We start from the raw sequence: 18,926 nt of genomic DNA on the forward strand, positions 1-18,926 counted from the left end.
CAGAAATCACTTTATAATTATTAATAACATTGTGAAAATGTGAAATGAAATTGTAGACCACAATTTGGCTTCAAGGTCTGACCGTAGGTACTCATTTCGCTTTACTATAGATGTACATATAATGATTTTTGGCAGTACTGCTAAAAATCATTTTCTGCTCTTATTTATAGTTGTGAAATTAAAACCAATGCATTGAAAGTACTGTAATTTTCAAAAAGTTAATAACTTTTGGTGATGAATAACATAGTAAAAGCTTATCTTGATTCGTGAGTATGAAAAATACGGCACATATAACTTTAAGTGCATTATCTACGTCACTTTACAGGAAATGTGTCATTTTTTTATGTTTACTTCAAATTATAATGAACAAACAATTTGCTGGAAATAAGTCAAAGAATTTTTATTTCAGAGGCGTTTATCCAAAATAATTTTATTGAGGCATTTAATTGTCTTGCATGACTTCCCTGCTCACAAAGTACTTGTTCCTTCATAGGATTTTTCCTAGAGTCAAAATAGAAAGAACATATTTAGTATTAATATTATACACAAGTAATTAATAAGCATAATGAATTGGTACAATTAACCATACATAATAACATATATAATGATCATACAATAATTATTATTGAAAAGTACATGTATCTCCGTATGATCAATCCTAGAGTCAAAATAGAAAGAACATATTTAGTGTTATTATTATAATTAATAGGCATAATTGATAAGTACAGCTAATCACATATAATAACACCATGTTTTATGATCATGCAAGAAGAAGATTGAAGATTTTTTAAAAAGTTAATTGGTGTCCGAGTTTTTGTGCCGACTGTCCGGGTTTATATTCTTTCTTTCCGTCTTTTGGTTTATTTATTACACACTGTACCGACCAACCAATGAAAATCTACGCTGCAAATGTATCCTAAAATAGCAACGTTAGCGAGCTTGTTTGTCCCCGTTGAACTAAATGATCGCAACAACCGCGAATGGTTAATTGAAAATTGCTGTCCCTAAAAGTGTCCGAGATTACATGGATTGCCCCTATGTCATATAATGACCGGCATCGACTGATCATCGTGTAATTAGACCATATAATTTTATTCTTGACGTAACCGGAAGCAATCGGCCGTATGTAGGTTAGTGCAGACGAGAACATCCCCAAGAACATTCATGTAGCTAACTAACTAAACTACGTTAATAAGCGGTAACAAAGTCAAGATTTGTTGTAATCCATTCCTTTTAAACGTATGATTCTCTCTTTTATGATAACATTCACATTAACAATCAATATTAGTCGGTTTTAACGAACACTAGCCATACATGCGGTACACTAGTGTAAAAAACGACTTTCGATCGATTAAATCCTGATCGTAATGATCGGTATTCAGTTCACTTCTCCAAACCGAACCCTCTCTAAACCAGCCGAAATTATATGCACCGACCATGATCGGTTTCGGGAGGTTCCACTGTATATATGTTCTATTTTGATACTGTTTACAGCTGTTGAAATTGGTGTCCTTCCCTTTTGTTCCAAATAAGTTTCCCGTATGGGGCTATTAGGTCAAGAAAAAGCAGCAATTGGATGATTTCTTCTAATACTAATAAATATGCATCAGATGCTCTCCACAAACTTTTATGTTTTAAATTTTATCTCATTGTTATCTTTTAAGATAGAAAGCTAATAATTTTGCAACTACAGAATTATCAATCTCATTTTACATTTCTATTTTGAAAAGTAAAAGTTGTTTCGGAATGGCAGTGGGCCTTTAAACTAAATATCAAAGTATAAATTAAAATATATGAAGAGAAAAATAAAAGCTTTTTTACTCTGCATCATAATATGAAGATAGCACACAATACTGCTATTGCCTAAACCAAATGTAAATACACATAGAAGCAATCTCAAAAAAGATACTGCAACCAATTGTGCTCTGTGAATTAATTTTAGAGACTGCTTTAGTTATACATTAACAGATATCTTTGGTAATAAGTATTCATCAGCATTTATCTCGCTATTTATACCGTGTAAATTGTCTGTGTATATATCAGAAGGATAAACTGTGGTATTTTTAGTGACAATCCTGTTTATATTGATCATAACCTTTTCATCTGACTCAAAGATTTGGGTTTAATTAACGGATATTAAACCTAGAATATAACCATGGGCACATAAGTAGGGTAAAGCATCCTGGGATACCACAAACAAAGCAGCAATTGTGAACTTATACAGTAGTAAAGGAATGAGAGAGCGCATTGAGACCATTATGTTGATTCTTGGCTGACCAAATGTAGCTTGCGATTGAATATATTGAACATCATAGCTTGGTTTTAGTGACCATGATTGCTTGGTTATGGTGACCATGGTAACTTTGTTGTGGTGACCATGGCAACTTGGTTATGGTGACTATGGTAACTTTGTTGTGGTGACCATGGCAACTTGGTTGTGGTGACTATGGTAACTTTGTTATGGTGACTATGGTAACTTGGTTGTGGTGACTATGGTAACTTTGTTGTGGTGACCATGGCAACTTGGTTGTAGTGACTATGGTAACTTTGTTGTGGTGGCTATGGTAACTTGGTTGTGGTGACTATGGTAACTTTGTTTTGGTGACCATGGCAACTTGGTTGTAGTGACTATGGTAACTTGGTTGTAGTGACTATGGTAACTTTGTTGTGGTGACCATGGCAACTTGGTTGTAGTGACTATGGTAACTTTGTTGTGGTGACCATGGCAACTTGGTTGTGGTGACCATGGCAACTTGGTTGTGGTGACTATGGTAACTTTGTTATGGTGACTATGGTATCTTGGTTGTGGTGACTATGGTAACTTGGTTGTGGTGATCATAATAACTTGGTGGGGGTGACCATGGTAACTTGGTGGTGGTGACCATTGTAACTTAGTGGTGGTGACCATTGTAACTTAGTGGTGGTGACCATGGTAACTTTGTGGTGGTGACCATGGTTACTTTGTGGTGGTAACTCTGGTATCTTGGTTGTGGTGACCATAGTAACTTGGTGGTGGTGATCATAATAACTTGGTGGGGGTGACCATGGTAACTTGGTGGTGGTGACCATTGTAACTTAGTGGTGGTGACCATGGTAACTTTGTGGTGGTGACCATGGTTACTTTGTGGTGGTAACTCTGGTATCTTGGTTGTGGTGACCATAGTAACTTGGTAGTGTTGATCATAATAACTTGGTGGGGGTGACCATGGTAACTTGGTGGTGGTGACCATGGTAACTTTGTGGTGGTAACTCTGGTATCTTGGTTGTGGTGACCACAGTAACTTGGTAGTGGTGATCATAATAACTTGGTGGTGGTGACCATTGTAACTTAGTGGTGGTGACCATAGTAACTTGGTGGTGGTGACCATGGTAAAATGGTTGCGGTGACCATAGTAACTTGGTGGGGATGGCCATGGTAGTTAATGGTTGTGTGGCCATGGTAACTTGGTTGTAGTGACCATGGTAAAATGGTTGTGGTGACCATGGTAGGTAATGGTTGTGGTGACCATGGTAGGTAATGGTTGTGATGACCATGGTAGCTAATGGTTGTGGTGTCCATGGTTTAATGGTTGTGGTAGCCATGATAACTTGGTTGTGGTGACCATGGTAACTTGGTTGTGGTGACCATGGTAACTTGGTGGTGGTGATCATAGCAACCTTGTGGGGGTGACCATGGTAACTTTGGTGGTGGTGATCATAGCAACTTTGTGGGGGTGACCATGGTAACTTGGTGGTGGTGATCATAATAACTTGGTGGGGGTGACCATGGTAACTTGGTGGTGGTGACCATTGTAACTTAGTGGTGGTGACCATGGTAACTTTGTGGTGGTGACCATGGTTACTTCGTGGTGGTAACTCTGGTATCTTGGTTGTGGTGACCATAGTAACTTGGTAGTGTTGATCATAATAACTTGGTGGGGGTGACCATGGTAACTTGGTGGTGGTGACCATGGTAACTTTGTGGTGGTAACTCTGGTATCTTGGTTGTGGTGACCACAGTAACTTGGTAGTGGTGATCATAATAACTTGGTGGGGGTGACCATGGTAACTTGGTGGTGGTGACCATTGTAACTTAGTGGTGGTGACCATAGTAACTTGGTGGTGGTGACCATGGTAAAATGGTTGCGGTGACCATAGTAACTTGGTGGGGATGGCCATGGTAGTTAATGGTTGTGTGGCCATGGTAACTTGGTTGTAGTGACCATGGTAAAATGGTTGTGGTGACCATGGTAGGTAATGGTTGTGGTGACCATGGTAGGTAATGGTTGTGATGACCATGGTAGCTAATGGTTGTGGTGTCCATGGTTTAATGGTTGTGGTAGCCATGATAACTTGGTTGTGGTGACCATGGTAACTTGGTTGTGGTGACCATGGTAACTTGGTGGTGGTGATCATAGCAACCTTGTGGGGGTGACCATGGTAACTTGGTGGTGGTGATCATAGCAACTTTGTGGGGGTGACCATGGTAACTTGGTGGTGGTGATCATAGTAACTTGGTGTTGGCGACCATGGTTACTTGGTGGTGGTAACTCTGGTATCTTGGTTGTGGTGACCATAGTGTCTTGGTAGTGGTGATCATAATAACTTGGTGGGGTTGACCATGGTAAAATGGTTGCGGTGACCATAGTAACTTGGTGGGGATGACCATGGTAGTTAATGGTTGTATGGCCATGGTAACTTGGTTGTGGTGACCATGGTAAAATGGTTGTGGTGACCATGGTAGCTAATGGTTGTGATGACCATGGTAGCTAATGGTTGTGGTGTCCATGGTTTAATGGTTGTGGTAGCCATGATAACTTGGTTGTGGTGACCATGGTAACTTGGTTGTGGTGACCATGGTCACTTGGTTGTGGAGGCCATGGTAGCTAATGATTGTGGTGACCATGGTAGCTACTGGTTTTGGTGTCTGTGGTAGCTAATGGTTGTGGTGACCATGGTAGCATGGTTGTGATAGCCATGATAGCTAATGGTTGTGGTGACCATGGTAGCAAATGGTTGTTGTGTCTGTAGTAGCTAATGTTTGTGGTGACCTTGGTAGCTTATGGTTGTGGTCACTTGTGACCATGGTAGCTAATGGTTATGGTGACCTTGGTAGCTAATGGTTGTGGTGACCATGGTATCTTGGTTGTGGTAGCCATGGTAGCTGAAGGTTGTGGTGACTGTTGTAGCTAATGGTTGTGGTGTCCGTGGTAGCTAATGGTTGTGGTGACTGTGGTAGCTAATGGTTCTGATGACCATGGTAGCTAATGGTTGTGGTCACTGGTGACCATAGTAGCTAATGGTTGTGGTGACCGTGGTTGCTAATGGTTGTGGTGACCATGGTAGCTAATGGTTGTGGTCACTGGTGACCATGGTAGCTAATGGTTGTTTTGACCGTGGTAGCTAATGGTTGTGGTGACCATTGTAGCTAATGGTTGTGGTGTCCATGGTAGCTAATAGTTGTGATGTCCGTGGTAGCTAATGGTTGTGATGACCGTGGTAGCTAAAATAATGGTTATGGTGACCATGGTTGCTAATGGTTGTGGTCACTGGTGACCATGGTAGCTAATGGTTGTGGTGACCGTGGTAGTTAATGGTTGTGGTGACCATGGTAGCTAATGGTTGTGGTGTCCATGGTAGCTAATAGTTGTGTTAGACGGTGTTAGGTAATGGTAGCTTGGCAGAGAGAGCAGGTCTGGTTCGAGTGGTTACTGCCAGAGAGAGATGTGAAGAGATGGGCAGAATACAAAGGGAAAATATAAGAAGGATAACTTCTGCAATGAGAGAGAGCAGGCCTGATACTGAGTTTGGGTGGTATCTGCTTGGTCATGCCTGAGTAGATGCTGTAGAGAGGTTGTTGTAAGATTATAGGTGGGTATCTCCACAGGTTATCTGTAGTGGTTAATAGTGAGTGTGTATAGGTCACTTGACATCTGTCACTAGGTGTCCTCCAACATGTAACATTATCTACAGAAGGTATAAAAAGAAAGTTTCAGCTGACAGTTTGCATGCTTTTATACCCTGTAGCAATGGTATTACAACTATGGATGATTAGGGTTAAAACAAAAATGGCTTACTAGACTTTGTATTTGATACTGGCTGGTAACATGACCCAATTATACACTGCCCTCCAAAAGTTCTGTTACACATGCATTTTTTATAGATAAATTAAAAAAAATATAATTTCAATATTCATTTAGTTATCACATGAATATTTTATTGTCCAAATACAATTTTTCATGATAATGCAATAGCCCTGAGTTCATGTATTGCAATGAAATTGGAATATTTGTTAAAAATCAAAAATCTTGTTATTCTGTTAATATTTGGTATATCCTCCACGTGCTCTAAGTACTGCCTGTATGCGGTCAGGCATACTTCTGATCAATGTTCTACATCTTCTAGCAGGTATCTCATCGCATGCTAGCTTCAATGCAGCTTCCAGTTCCCCAAGGTTTCCGCACTTGTGCTTGTGGACTTCCATACCAAGATCTTTCCACAGGTTTTCAATTGGGTTCAGGTCAGGGGATTGTGGGGGCCATTCCAAAGACTGAATACTGTTTTCATCCTTCCATTCAGTTACTATACGGGCTCTGTGGCATGGGGCACCATCATTCTGGAAGAAAAAGTTATTGCCGTAGCCTAGCAGATGTGCTGATGGTATTGCACTGTTCTCTAAAATGTCAATGTACTTTATTCCGTTGAGATTTCCTTTCAAAGGAGGAATATATCCAGTCCCTCGGAAAGACATAGCGTCCCAAACCGTCACACCACCCCCACCAAACTTAACGGTAGGCACTACACACTCGTGATGTAATGTTCATTCACTCATCTTCTCACATACGTTCTGCCATCTGTTTGGAAGAGAGTGAATCTCGACTCATCAGTCCATAGAACTGTTGACCAGTCCACCCGGGTCCAATTTGCGTTATTCTGTGCAAATGCCAACCTCTTCTGACGATGAGTAACTGTTAAGAGTGGTTTTTTGGCAGCAACACAACCCTTTAACCCTGAATTGTGTAATCTTCTCCTCACTGTTGTATTGGATGCCACAACACCAGTTTGGATCCATTCAGTTCGAAGTTCAGGAACGGTCTCCCTACGATTTCTTAGACTGGCCCGGACTAGCAATCTGTAATACCGATCCGTAGAAATACGTGGCCGACCAGAACGTTCCCGATCCTCATAGTTACCCGTATCTTGGAATCTTTTAATAGCCCTGTGCACGTTCTGTCTGTAACAAAAGAGAAATGGTCAAACTTTAAACTGCATACCAAATAATGAATTGCAAAATCATCAAAGGTTTCAAGGTAAACTATGATCACTTACCTGCTAGTTCCAAGTATCCTTACAGTTTGTGCCGCCGGTACACCGTTGCGATGGTAAAAAACACACTGGAAACGGTCTTCTCTAGATAATCGCTGCATTTTGTTACATGAAATTTTTCATAATTAAATCATACTTTAAGAATAACAAAAAAGATGACACATGGTGAGCAGTGATTAATTTTGTCATTTTAAATTAAATTTCCATGGAAATACTGTCCATATGTGAGTTTGTTTTACTATTCTTAGGCATTTGATAGGTCTATATGAAATATGAAATAATTGAATTATTAATAAAAACCTGTTTTAGGACTTTATTAGGAAAAAAATTTGTGTTAAAACACCAAAGTAACATTATCCCCCTTTACGTCATTTAAAACAAATGACAAAAAAAATTCTATCCCCAATAATTTTGTCAAAAATGATTTTATACAGAATTAAGAGAGTTGTAACAGAACTTTTGGAGGGCAGTGTATAAAGTATAGCTCTAGATGTGTTTGGTGTTTGTTTAACAGCCAAGGTCATATGAGGATGTGACAGGATTAGGAGGCAGATGAAAGCTCACTGTGCTCTATCAATAAATGTGTATGAAAATATAAGTTCTTATTGCTGTGCTTTTATTATTTTCTGTCCATGATTAAATTTACAATGTTGACAAAAAGATTCTGTTTTACTCTGATATTGGAATCACGGAGCACTGATTACGGAAAATAATGTATAGATATATATACTACCATATATGTAGTTTTGGTGATTGCATAAATACATGTACATTATTTTGTCGTTTTGAGATTTTAACAAGGACAAAATTAATTTTACTTTGTTTGCTTTTGATTGTTAGCTTGATATATATCATATTTGACTTTTCATACCAACAGCACTATGTGACTAACGAGGAGGGGCAGTTGATAAAGCCACACTTTGTGGCTCTGTGTTTTGCCCATTACATATCCCGAACCATCCTTGAAATTTACTCAACCAATATATATGCATTAGTCTATACTCCGGAAAGATCAATTGTTTTTTGACATATCATTTGAGTTAATGATGACATGTTGTTAACCTCATATTGAATTAACTGTCCCTAAGTGGTATATTGAGTGGTGTACAAGGAATTCTATTGATACAAAGACGAGGACACCATAATGACGGTTCTTTGTTTAGTTTCCCTGATTCTCAGCTCTAATTATCACTAAGTTTAATGTCTTTTCTTTGCCACTTCTAAGTGTCTTTGAATAAGTGTTAAAACAAGAGGTCTTGTTAGGATTGCTTTACTACAGGAGATTGTATTGCGAAGTGGAGAGATGTCGTAGATATGATTGATGGCAGTCTTACGGAGTGATGCTAGTTGGTGGTGTTGTACAGTATAACCTGCAGCTGATACACATTGGTAATGACAGCTACACACCACACTGCATACAACACATACAATACTGTACATCAGTCTGTACTCAAATAATGCATTTGGGTCACAAACCATACAGCTAATTTCCCATGGGGCTTTCAAAGATAGCTGTGATAATGTCCGTCTCCAATTGTACAAAGTACTTGTCATTTTGTCAAAATGGAATAGTTATTTAAACAAAATCACATAACATACATACGTGGATTAAATGATTTTATTAAAACTCATTGAAACAAAAAGCAACAGTACATAGTTGTTTTATAATATTATTTTTTAACCAAGACCTACAGTATCATGAATATGGTAGGGGCTTCGTGGTCCATAATAGGCCTTTGGCAGCAGGTGCCCTTGTTACTTGGTAGGTCTGCTATGGTATCTAGTACAGTACAATCTAAAACTATGCCATTGATAGTCTCAGAGATCTCACACATTTTTCCTTTCATAGATTTGATTGTTTTCAGATTAAGAGTAAATACACTAAATTAGATGGATGTAAAAGTTGATTTTGTAAGTTAAGCTTTATTAGACCTAAAATAGAACCCAACATTGTTTCTGTAAGTGATGACACTTTTCTGTAGAGTTTGAATCAATAGCTGTATACCGCTCTGTGTGAGGGAGATATTGTGCAGTTTTATCAGGAATTCAAATGTTAAAAGGTGAACTTGTTAGATGCTGGGGAGCAAATTTACATTTAAAGATTTCTTTCATTTGTTTGTCTGTTTTCCTAAAGTTAAGGAAATTCCTTTAAAATGCTGTGTTGCTTTTTCTTAGCAAACACTGTTCAAAGTAATTACAAAATAACCAAAAAGAAAACCTAGAAACATTATAAAAAACCAACAACTAAAAACCCACACAGTTAGCATACAAACTTAGTAAAAGTAGAATTGATGTTACATTGTGAACATTTGTAATGGTGAAAATAAAAATATAATAAGTAATTATATAAAGATTGGTTAGGTACTACTTATGAGAACAAATTACATTTGTCTAAATGAATGGGATATAGATAGGTTTAAGGGGTTTGATGTTCTACAGATAGTCAACCTTCTCTGGGTTACAAGTTACAAGTGGACCCTAGGTTTGTGGTTGACAGATCACTCTAACTGGTCACAGTGAGTGCTATTATCCCTCTAAGACATAAAGATCACTCTAACTGGTCACAATGAGTGCTTTGGTCCCTCTAAGACTTAAAGATCTCTCTAACTGGTCACAGTAAGTGCTATGATCCCTCTAAGACTTAAAGATCACTCTAACTGGTCACAGTGAGTGCTATTATCCCTCTAAGACATAAAGATCACTCTAACTGGTCACAATGAGTGCTTTGGTCCCTCTAAGACTTAAAGATCTCTCTAACTGGTCACAGTAAGTGCTATGATCCCTCTAAGACTTAAAGATCACTCTAACTGGTCACAGTGAGTGCTATGATCTCTCTAAGACATAAAGATCACTCTAACTGGTCACAGTGAGTGCTATGATCTCTCTAAGACATAAAGATCACTCTAACTGGTCACAGTGAGTGCTATGATCTCTCTAAGACTTAAAGATCACTCTAACTGGTCACAGTGAGTGCAATTATCCCTCTAAGACATATAGATCACTCTAACTGGTCACAGTGAGTGCTATGATCCCTCTAAGACTTAAAGATCACTCTAACTGGTCACAGTAAGTGCTATGATCCCTCTAAGACTTAAAGATCACTCTAACTGGTCACAGTGAGTGCTATTATCCCTCTAAGACATAAAGATCACTCTAACTGGTCACAATGAGTGCTTTGGTCCCTCTAAGACTTAAAGATCTCTCTAACTGGTCACAGTAAGTGCTATGATCCCTCTAAGACTTAAAGATCACTCTAACTGGTCACAGTGAGTGCTATTATCCCTCTAAGACATATAGATCACTCTAACTGGTCACATTGAGTGCTATGATCCCTCTAAGACATAAAGATCACTCTAACTGGTCACAGTGAGTGCTATTATCCCTCCAAGACTTAAAGATCATTCTAACTGGTCACAGTGAGTGCTATTATCCCCCTAAGACATATAGATCACTCTAACTGGTCACAGTGAGTGCTATTATCCCTCTAAGACATAAAGATCACTCTAACTGGTCACAGGTAGTGCTATTATCCCTCTAAGACATAAAGATCACTCTAACTGGTCACAATGAGTGCTTTGGTCCCTCTAAGACTTAAAGATCTCTCTAACTGGTCACAGTAAGTGCTATGATCCCTCTAAGACTTAAAGATCACTCTAACTGGTCACAGTAAGTGCTATGATCCCTCTAAGACATAAAGATCACTCTAACTGGTCACAGTGAGTGCTATTATCCCTCCAAGACTTAAAGATCATTCTAACTGGTCACAGTGAGTGCTATTATCCCTCTAAGACATATAGATCACTCTAACTGGTCACAGGTAGTGCTATTATCCCTCTAAGACATAAAGATCACTCTAACTGGTCACAGGTAGTGCTATTATCCCTCTAAGACATAAAGATCACTCTAACTGGTCACAGTGAGTGCTACCCCTGTCAATTGGTGACCATGGTTAACCATGGTCAGTAAGGTTAACCATATTTAACCATGGTTTTACCATGGTTAGACATGGTTTCGGCATATTTTAACCATGGTAGTAACCGTGGTTAACCATGGTTAAATTTATGACCATGGTCAACCATGGTTGAGCTAATGTTGATATCCTTCAACCATGTTTGACCATGGTAAACCATGGTTGACCATGGTTTCACTTCATATTTTAACCATGGATAAATTATGACCATGGTCATCCGTGGTTGAGATGATGTTGATATTCTTCAACCATGTTTGACCATGGTTAACCATGGTTGACCATGGTTTCACTTCCCGACAACATGAGTCACATGACTTCTATATGTTTCCCGCCAAAACAGTCACCATCCAAAATGGCTGCTGTGTCTGTTGGAATCACTCTAACTGGTCACAGGTAGTGCTATTATCCTTCTAAGACATAAAGATCACTCTAACTGGTCACAGTGAGTGCTATGATCCCTCTAAGACTTAAAGATCACTCTAACTGGTCACAGTAAGTGCTATGATCCCTCTAAGACTTAAAGATCACTCTAACTGGTCACAGTGAGTGCTATTATCCCTCTAAGACATAAAGATCACTCTAACTGGTCACAATGAGTGCTTTGGTCCCTCTAAGACTTAAAGATCTCTCTAACTGGTCACAGTAAGTGCTATGATCCCTCTAAGACTTAAAGATCACTCTAACTGGTCACAGTAAGTGCTATGATCCCTCTAAGACTTAAAGATCACTCTAACTGGTCACAGTGAGTGCTATTATCCCTCTAAGACATAAAGATCACTCTAACTGGTCACAATGAGTGCTTTGGTCCCTCTAAGACTTAAAGATCTCTCTAACTGGTCACAGTAAGTGCTATGATCCCTCTAAGACTTAAAGATCACTCTAACTGGTCACAGTGAGTGCTATTATCCCTCTAAGACATATAGATCACTCTAACTGGTCACATTGAGTGCTATGATCCCTCTAAGACATAAAGATCACTCTAACTGGTCACAGTGAGTGCTATTATCCCTCCAAGACTTAAAGATCATTCTAAACTGGTCACAGTGAGTGCTATTATCCCCCTAAGACATATAGATCACTCTAACTGGTCACAGTGAGTGCTATTATCCCTCTAAGACATAAAGATCACTCTAACTGGTCACAGGTAGTGCTATTATCCCTCTAAGACATAAAGATCACTCTAACTGGTCACAGTGAGTGCTATTATCCCTCTAAGACATAAAGATCACTCTAACTGGTCACAGTGAGTGCTTTGGTCCCTCTAAGACTTAAAGATCTCTCTAACTGGTCACAGTAAGTGCTATGATCCCTCTAAGACTTAAAGATCACTCTAACTGGTCACAGTGAGTGCTATTATCCCTCTAAGACATAAAGATCACTCTAACTGGTCACAATGAGTGCTTTGGTCCCTCTAAGACTTAAAGATCATTCTAACTGGTCACAGTGAGTGCTATTATCCCCCTAAGACATATAGATCACTCTAACTGGTCACAGTGAGTGCTATGATCCCTCTAAGACTTATAGATCACTCTAACTGGTCACAGTGAGTGCAATTATCCCTCTAAGACATATAGATCACTCTAACTGGTCACAGGTAGTGCTATTATCCCTCTAAGACATAAAGATCACTCTAACTGGTCACAGTGAGTGCTATGATCCCTCTAAGACATAAAGATCACTCTAACTGGTCACAGTGAGTGCTATGGTCCCTCTAAGACATATACAGTCAAACCTCGATGTATCGAAGTTCAAGGGATCGTCAGAAAAACTTCGAAACATCGAGATTTCGTATTATTTATGGTTGAAATTAGACCGATGTTTTTTTTACCATGACCAACTGTGGTAGTTGTGTACATGTCGTCTCCGTTCCGTAAACTTTATAATCATTGTATTTACCACAAGCAAAACAAAATAAAAACGAAGTATGCAATTAATCACATGTATTAATGTCGTGAGCAATACATATGTATTTTATAAACAAGACTTACGTGTACAAGGCCTAACCCATGTACACAATGTACATGTGTTCGTTTGGTGACTATTTAAGCGATGGTTAATATTGCGGAATGAATATAAAAACGAAAACACGTTGTAAAAACAAAACTAAAAAAAGGAGGAACCGAAAGCGCTACAACACCTACAAAATACTTCGATTTAGAATGATTGATTTGCTCCAGTATTTTTGCCAAAGTTTTGCAATGTAACAGTTTTTAGTATGAGTTACTAATAATGTCGCTCTCTATTTACCGTTCTGTAAATTCTACAAACCGCTACCAATGGCGGCGGCAAACATAAAAAACGAGTAACTGTATCTTTGCCGTACTAACGCAGTTTGTAAAAACAAAGCACCGGGTATCGGCCTGATCAGTGATATTAATTATCTTGATGATATCAAGCAAGCAACACAAGCTGTCATAATCCCTATTGTCCCTCTAAGGACAATAGGGATTATGACAGGTATCGGCCTGATCAGTGATATTAATTATCTTGATGATATCAAGCAAGCAACACAAGCTGTCATAATCCCTATTGTCCGACGAAGGGCCGTCGCGAGACAGCTAGGTGTGACAGCATGCTGCGGGGTATCAGCGAACACCTGATCTGTACAGGTAAATTTTTATTCGAATCATTGAATGTCAGTTACCTATGATTCTATAACAAATGGTCCATAAAAAAAGTTCGATACATCGAGAACTTCGATTCATAAAACTTCGATTCATACATGGGCTAGTTAGTAATGTTATACAGTGAAAAAATTCGGGACCAAACAAAAAGTTCGATACAGCGAGAAATTTGATTCATCGGAGTTCGAATCATCGAGGTTTGACTGTAGATCACTCTTACTGGTCACAGTGAGTGCTATGACCCCTCTAAGACATAAAGTCACTCTAACTGGTCACAATGAGTGCTTTGGTCCCTCTAAGACTTAAAGATCACTGTAACTGGTCACAGTGAGTGCTATGATCTCTCTAAGACATTAAGATCTCTCTAACTGGTCACAGTAAGTGCTATGATCCCTCTAAGACATAAAGATCACTCTAACTGGTCACAGTGAGTGCTATGATCCCTCTAAGACATAATGCTGAGCGGTATTATCGAAAAATGGGTTTATCATGATACAAGGCAGTCGGTGCAATATATCGGTACACAAAGTGCAAGACCGGTTTTTTCCGGTTTTTCTACTTTCACTTTCTATTGTAATCGTAATCACTCAAATGCTTCAATCCTATACGACTGTAAGCTTTATGCAAGCGTCGGTGTCATCTAGGTCACTAGATTCAAAAATCATGGCGGAGGAAAGTGTCAATTACGTGAAAAACACCAAAGGAAAAAGTAAAATATGGGAACATTTTTCACTGAAAGAAGTGGAAGGAAAGATAGTTAAAGATACGGTATCATGTAACACTTGTAATCAAGATGTGAAGAACCCTGGCGGCACCACCAATATGTTTTCACACGTTCGTCTGCACCATCCTGAAATAAATTTGGACAATTTGCTGGCCAGGGCTGGTACAAAGAAGCAATCTACAGTGTGTGTAACAGGTCAGCGTACCCTAACAGCCATGGTTGCTGCTAGATATCCGCCACAGTCGCCCAGAGCCCTAGAAATTACCGGGAGATTGGCGAGATTTATAGTTAAGGATTTACGACCATATAGTAAGGTGGAGTCCCCAAAGTTTAAAGACTTTACAAAAAGTTTGGACCCACGGTACTACGTGCCAGGACGTAAACGGTTCTCAGAAGCAATAATCCCCCGCCTCTATAACGAAACAAAACAGATAGTACTGAAGGAACTTAGTTCAGCTGAACAGGTCAGTTACAAAATCAATCATTAGACACATTGAAAGTGGAGAAATGAGATTCAAAAACTGAATACACTATGAATTAAAAATTATACCAAGATCATGAAGATTTTTTGTTCTCCTTTTCATCTAGATTTAGTTTTTGATGAATATTATTGATAAGATGATTATAAATTTAATTACAGGTTGCAATAACAACAGATGGGTGGACTTCAAGGGCAACACAGTCCCATATTACAGTAACATCCTTACATGTCACAGGGAATTGGGAAATAAAAAACTTTGTCTTGCAAACCAGAGTCTTGGAAGAAAGCCATACAGGTATGCGACATGCAACGCAATAATTAAATAAAGAAAATCTCATTATTACCTAAATGCAGCTGTTTGTGTTGCTGCTCAACCGTCGTCGTCATCAGCCAGGTCCATCCATCTTCGAGGGTTTCAACCCTTATCCTGGAACTCTCTCCGGATGGTGGGTCAGTAGGGGTGATCAGTCCCTACTCTTCGACGGTTGGCTTCCAGCTACTATCGCCTCTTCATATCCACAGCCAGCGGGATGCTCTCTCTGCCCCATTCCCCAACTCTTTAATGGCAGTCTTTCTCGATTTTCCCGTGATGCCGAGGGCTCCTAACATCCTCCAGCATGATTGACTGGGAAATCCCCGACAGCCTACCTCGACTGGGAAGTTCCATGCCTGCCAGCCTTTTCTTCCGCACTCGTCGGCCAACTCTGCATACTTAGTCCTTTTCCGCTCATGCGCCGATTCGCATCTTGTCTCCCAGGGCACAGTCAGTTCCACCATTACCAGTTTCTTCTTGCTAGAAGATACAAGCACTATGTCTGGTCTTAGTGCTGTCTCCACCACCTCTGGGAAGGCCAACTTCTTCCCCAGGTCCACACGCATCTCCCAGTCTCCTGCACATCCTAGGATGCCTAGGTTTGTCTTTCTAGTTGGTTTCGTTGATGTTTGCCCCTCCTTTTGAAACTGGATGAATGTTGGTCCTTTCTGTATTCCCTTTCCCTTTTTTCTCTCTCATTCCAAGGTGTCCGCAAGCTTCCTTAACACCTGGTCATGCCTCCATGTGTATCGTCCTTGAGCCAGTGCTACTTCACACGAAGAGAGGATGTGCTCTAGGCTTCCAGCCCTGTCACACTGCTGACATGTTGGATCTTCCACCAGTCCCCATCTGTGAAGATTGGTAGGTTTTGGAAGTACATCGTTTGCTGCTCTCAAGATTAACTGGAGCTGCCATGGCGTGTATTTCCAGATTTCTGCCCAGGACAATTTCCTCTCCTGTTTCCCACCTGGTCCATGCCCCCTGACTTCCCATTTCTACTGCTTTTACTCTCCTTGCCTCTTCTTCTTGTTGCCTGATCTCTCTCTGTACTTGCTGTCTTCTCTCAGTTACGTTGGTTTCTTTCCATCTAGTTGTCTGACCTCTTCCCAACCCCTGTCTTCCTATGCAGACTGTCCCAACAATATCCTTGTGTCGAAGTCTGCTCTCTGCCTCAGATACAGCCTTGCTGGCTGACCACCTCCTTCCTGTTCTCACCTCTACTCCTGCTTGTCTTACTTTCTCGTCCCTGGAGTCTTTGAGTGTCATGACAAGTCTTGCTTTCCCGGTCTTAAACTCCTCCACTAATGATGTTAATTGGGGCTGAAGTTTTGATGTCCGGCTGTATAGTCCTGTTGATGAGAAGCACTGAGGAACCCCTAGCCATCTCCGGAGATGTTTACTTATTCTCCTCTCAAGTCCCTCGACTTTTGATACAGAGATCTCGTATAACATCAATGGCCAGGATAGTCGTGGCAGGAGTCTCTGTTGGAATATCCATGCCTTGAAATTTCCTGGTAGGCCTGTTTTGTCGATATTCCTCAGTCCTTCACATACTTGCTGCTCTACCTTGCTGTTGTTGTTGGAGTCTTTCAAACTGTCATCGTACCATTTTCCAAGACATTTGATAGGATTTCCCACTATAGATGGAATTTCCTCTCCCTGAATAAAAAGTCGAAATTGTCTAGTCACTCGGCCTTTCTTCAGGATCAGGCATCTGGATTTGACTGGCTTAAATTTCATCCTGGCCCAATATACTGTATCCTCAAATGCTGTTAGGATCCACCTTGCTTGGACATGCGTTGTTGCGGTGATTGTTAGATCATCCATGAATCCCCTGCTCGGTGGTTGTCTGATGTTGGTCCTAGACAGCGGGCCTCTTGTCTCTCTTTTCCCTGCTTCGATAATCATGTTCATAGCCATAATGAACAACACTACAGAAATTGTGCAGCCTGTCACTATTCCCTTCTCCAATTTCTGCCATGATGTTACATAGTCCTTGACCGCAAATCGCAGATGAATTCCTTGGAAATAGCTTTGGATGATTCCCTTCACCTTCTCTGGGATCTGGTACTGTTCCAGAGCTCTCTCTATCAGTTTGTGTGGGACGGTGCCATACGCATTTGCCAGGTCAAGCCATACTACTGTCAGATCTCCACGGTTCACCTTCGCTTCCCTGATCAGTTGACTTAACACACTTGTATGTTCCACACATCCAGAAAAACCGGGTACCCAACCTTTCTGTGCTGATGTATCCACATACTCGTTAGAAGTCATGTATGTTGTCATTCGCCTGGCCAATATAGAGAAGAAGATCTTTCCTTCCACATTCAGCAATGAGATTGTTCTGAACTGACCTAACCCTTTAGAGTTTTCCTCCTTTGGGACAAAGCAGCCCTCTGCAGCTTGCCAGCATGATGGTATCCTACCTTTCCTCCAGACCACTTTCATCAATTTCCAAAGTCTGTGTAGGAGCTTGGGACATTTCTTATACACCTTGTATGGAATGCCATTTGGTCCTGGTGCTGATGCTGCCCTTGCCTTCTTCACAACTTCTGAAACTTCCTTCATTGTTGGTTCCCTTATATCCATTGGTCTATCTGGAAGGTTTACAGGATCTATTCACTCATTTGGCCCCAAATTTTCCTCTCTTCTCTCATCCCCATGCGTTGCCTTGAGATGTTCTTCTACTTCGTCCTTATGGCACTGCAGTCTACCTGATCTTTTCCCTTCTAGCACTGCTGCCGTGAACTTGTATGGGTTTGCTATGAATGCTGCTCTTTTCTTGGCCTTATCTCGTCTTACCTTTCAAATTTTTTCTACTTTCCTCAGCTCCTTAAGTCGGTCTCTTAGATGGTCCCTGATTTGACTGAGCCCTTCTTTCTCTTCCTCAGAAGATCTTCTGTATCTTCTTGTTAAAGCTCTTAGCTCAACTCGTATCTGTTGTATTTCTGTCTCTCTTCTGTTGGGTGTAACCACTGAGTCATTCGCAGGCGCTCTCTTGTTGGCACTTATTCCAAATCTTTGTACTCCGATGGTATACACTAGCCTTGCCATTGTCTCTAGCTTCCTCTCCACACTACCAGTCAGTGATGTTTCCAAAATATGCTCTGGGTCCTCATCTAGTGAGTTCCATTCCGTGCTGCCCATGCCTGGCCATTTCACCTTGTTCAGTCTTTTTTGAAGAAGATCTTGCTGTGTTGGCGTTGCGTCGTCCACCACTGGATACATTGTGTCATCTGGTCGCTCCTCTGGGGCTGTGAGGTCCTCGGTACTATGGTGTGCCTCCTGACCAAGATCCTCCTTCGTCTCATCAGCTTCTGCTGTGCGCTGCCTCTGAGTTTCTACCTTCTTACACTTCGCCCTTGCTTGGTGGATTCGCAGTCCTTTTATATTCTTGCAAATCTTCCCACAATGGCATTTCAGCATTTCACTTCCCCTTCTTTCTCTCCTGTCAATGTCGTTTGGACAAGCCTGGTCGTTTCCGTTATATCAGTCCTGTTGGGTCTTTC

At 40.4% G+C, this 18,926-nt stretch overlaps 1 protein-coding gene across 4 annotated transcripts in view; it reads left to right on the forward strand.

Moving 5' to 3' along the window:
* LOC138316446 (EF-hand domain-containing protein D2-like) overlaps positions 1 to 18,926 on the forward strand; it is a 60,881-nt gene that overhangs the window by 13,911 nt on the left and 28,044 nt on the right. For 2 of the 4 annotated variants that reach the window (XR_011207654.1, XM_069258150.1), the window contains exon 2: positions 15,264 to 15,399. The exons of 1 other annotated variant lie outside the window; for it this stretch is intronic. Coding sequence is in view for 2 of the 3 variants with exons in the window: in XM_069258150.1 (XP_069114251.1) it covers positions 15,264 to 15,399 (136 nt within the window). In the remaining variant the exon portion in view is untranslated. Of the gene's footprint in view, positions 1 to 12,530; positions 15,088 to 15,263; positions 15,400 to 18,926 lie in introns of those variants that run through there. One more of the 4 variants, XM_069258143.1, reaches the window with a different exon arrangement.

Source organism: Argopecten irradians, chromosome 1, assembly GCF_041381155.1.
Source record: "Argopecten irradians isolate NY chromosome 1, Ai_NY, whole genome shotgun sequence".
NCBI classification, from domain to species: domain Eukaryota; kingdom Metazoa; phylum Mollusca; class Bivalvia; order Pectinida; family Pectinidae; genus Argopecten; species Argopecten irradians.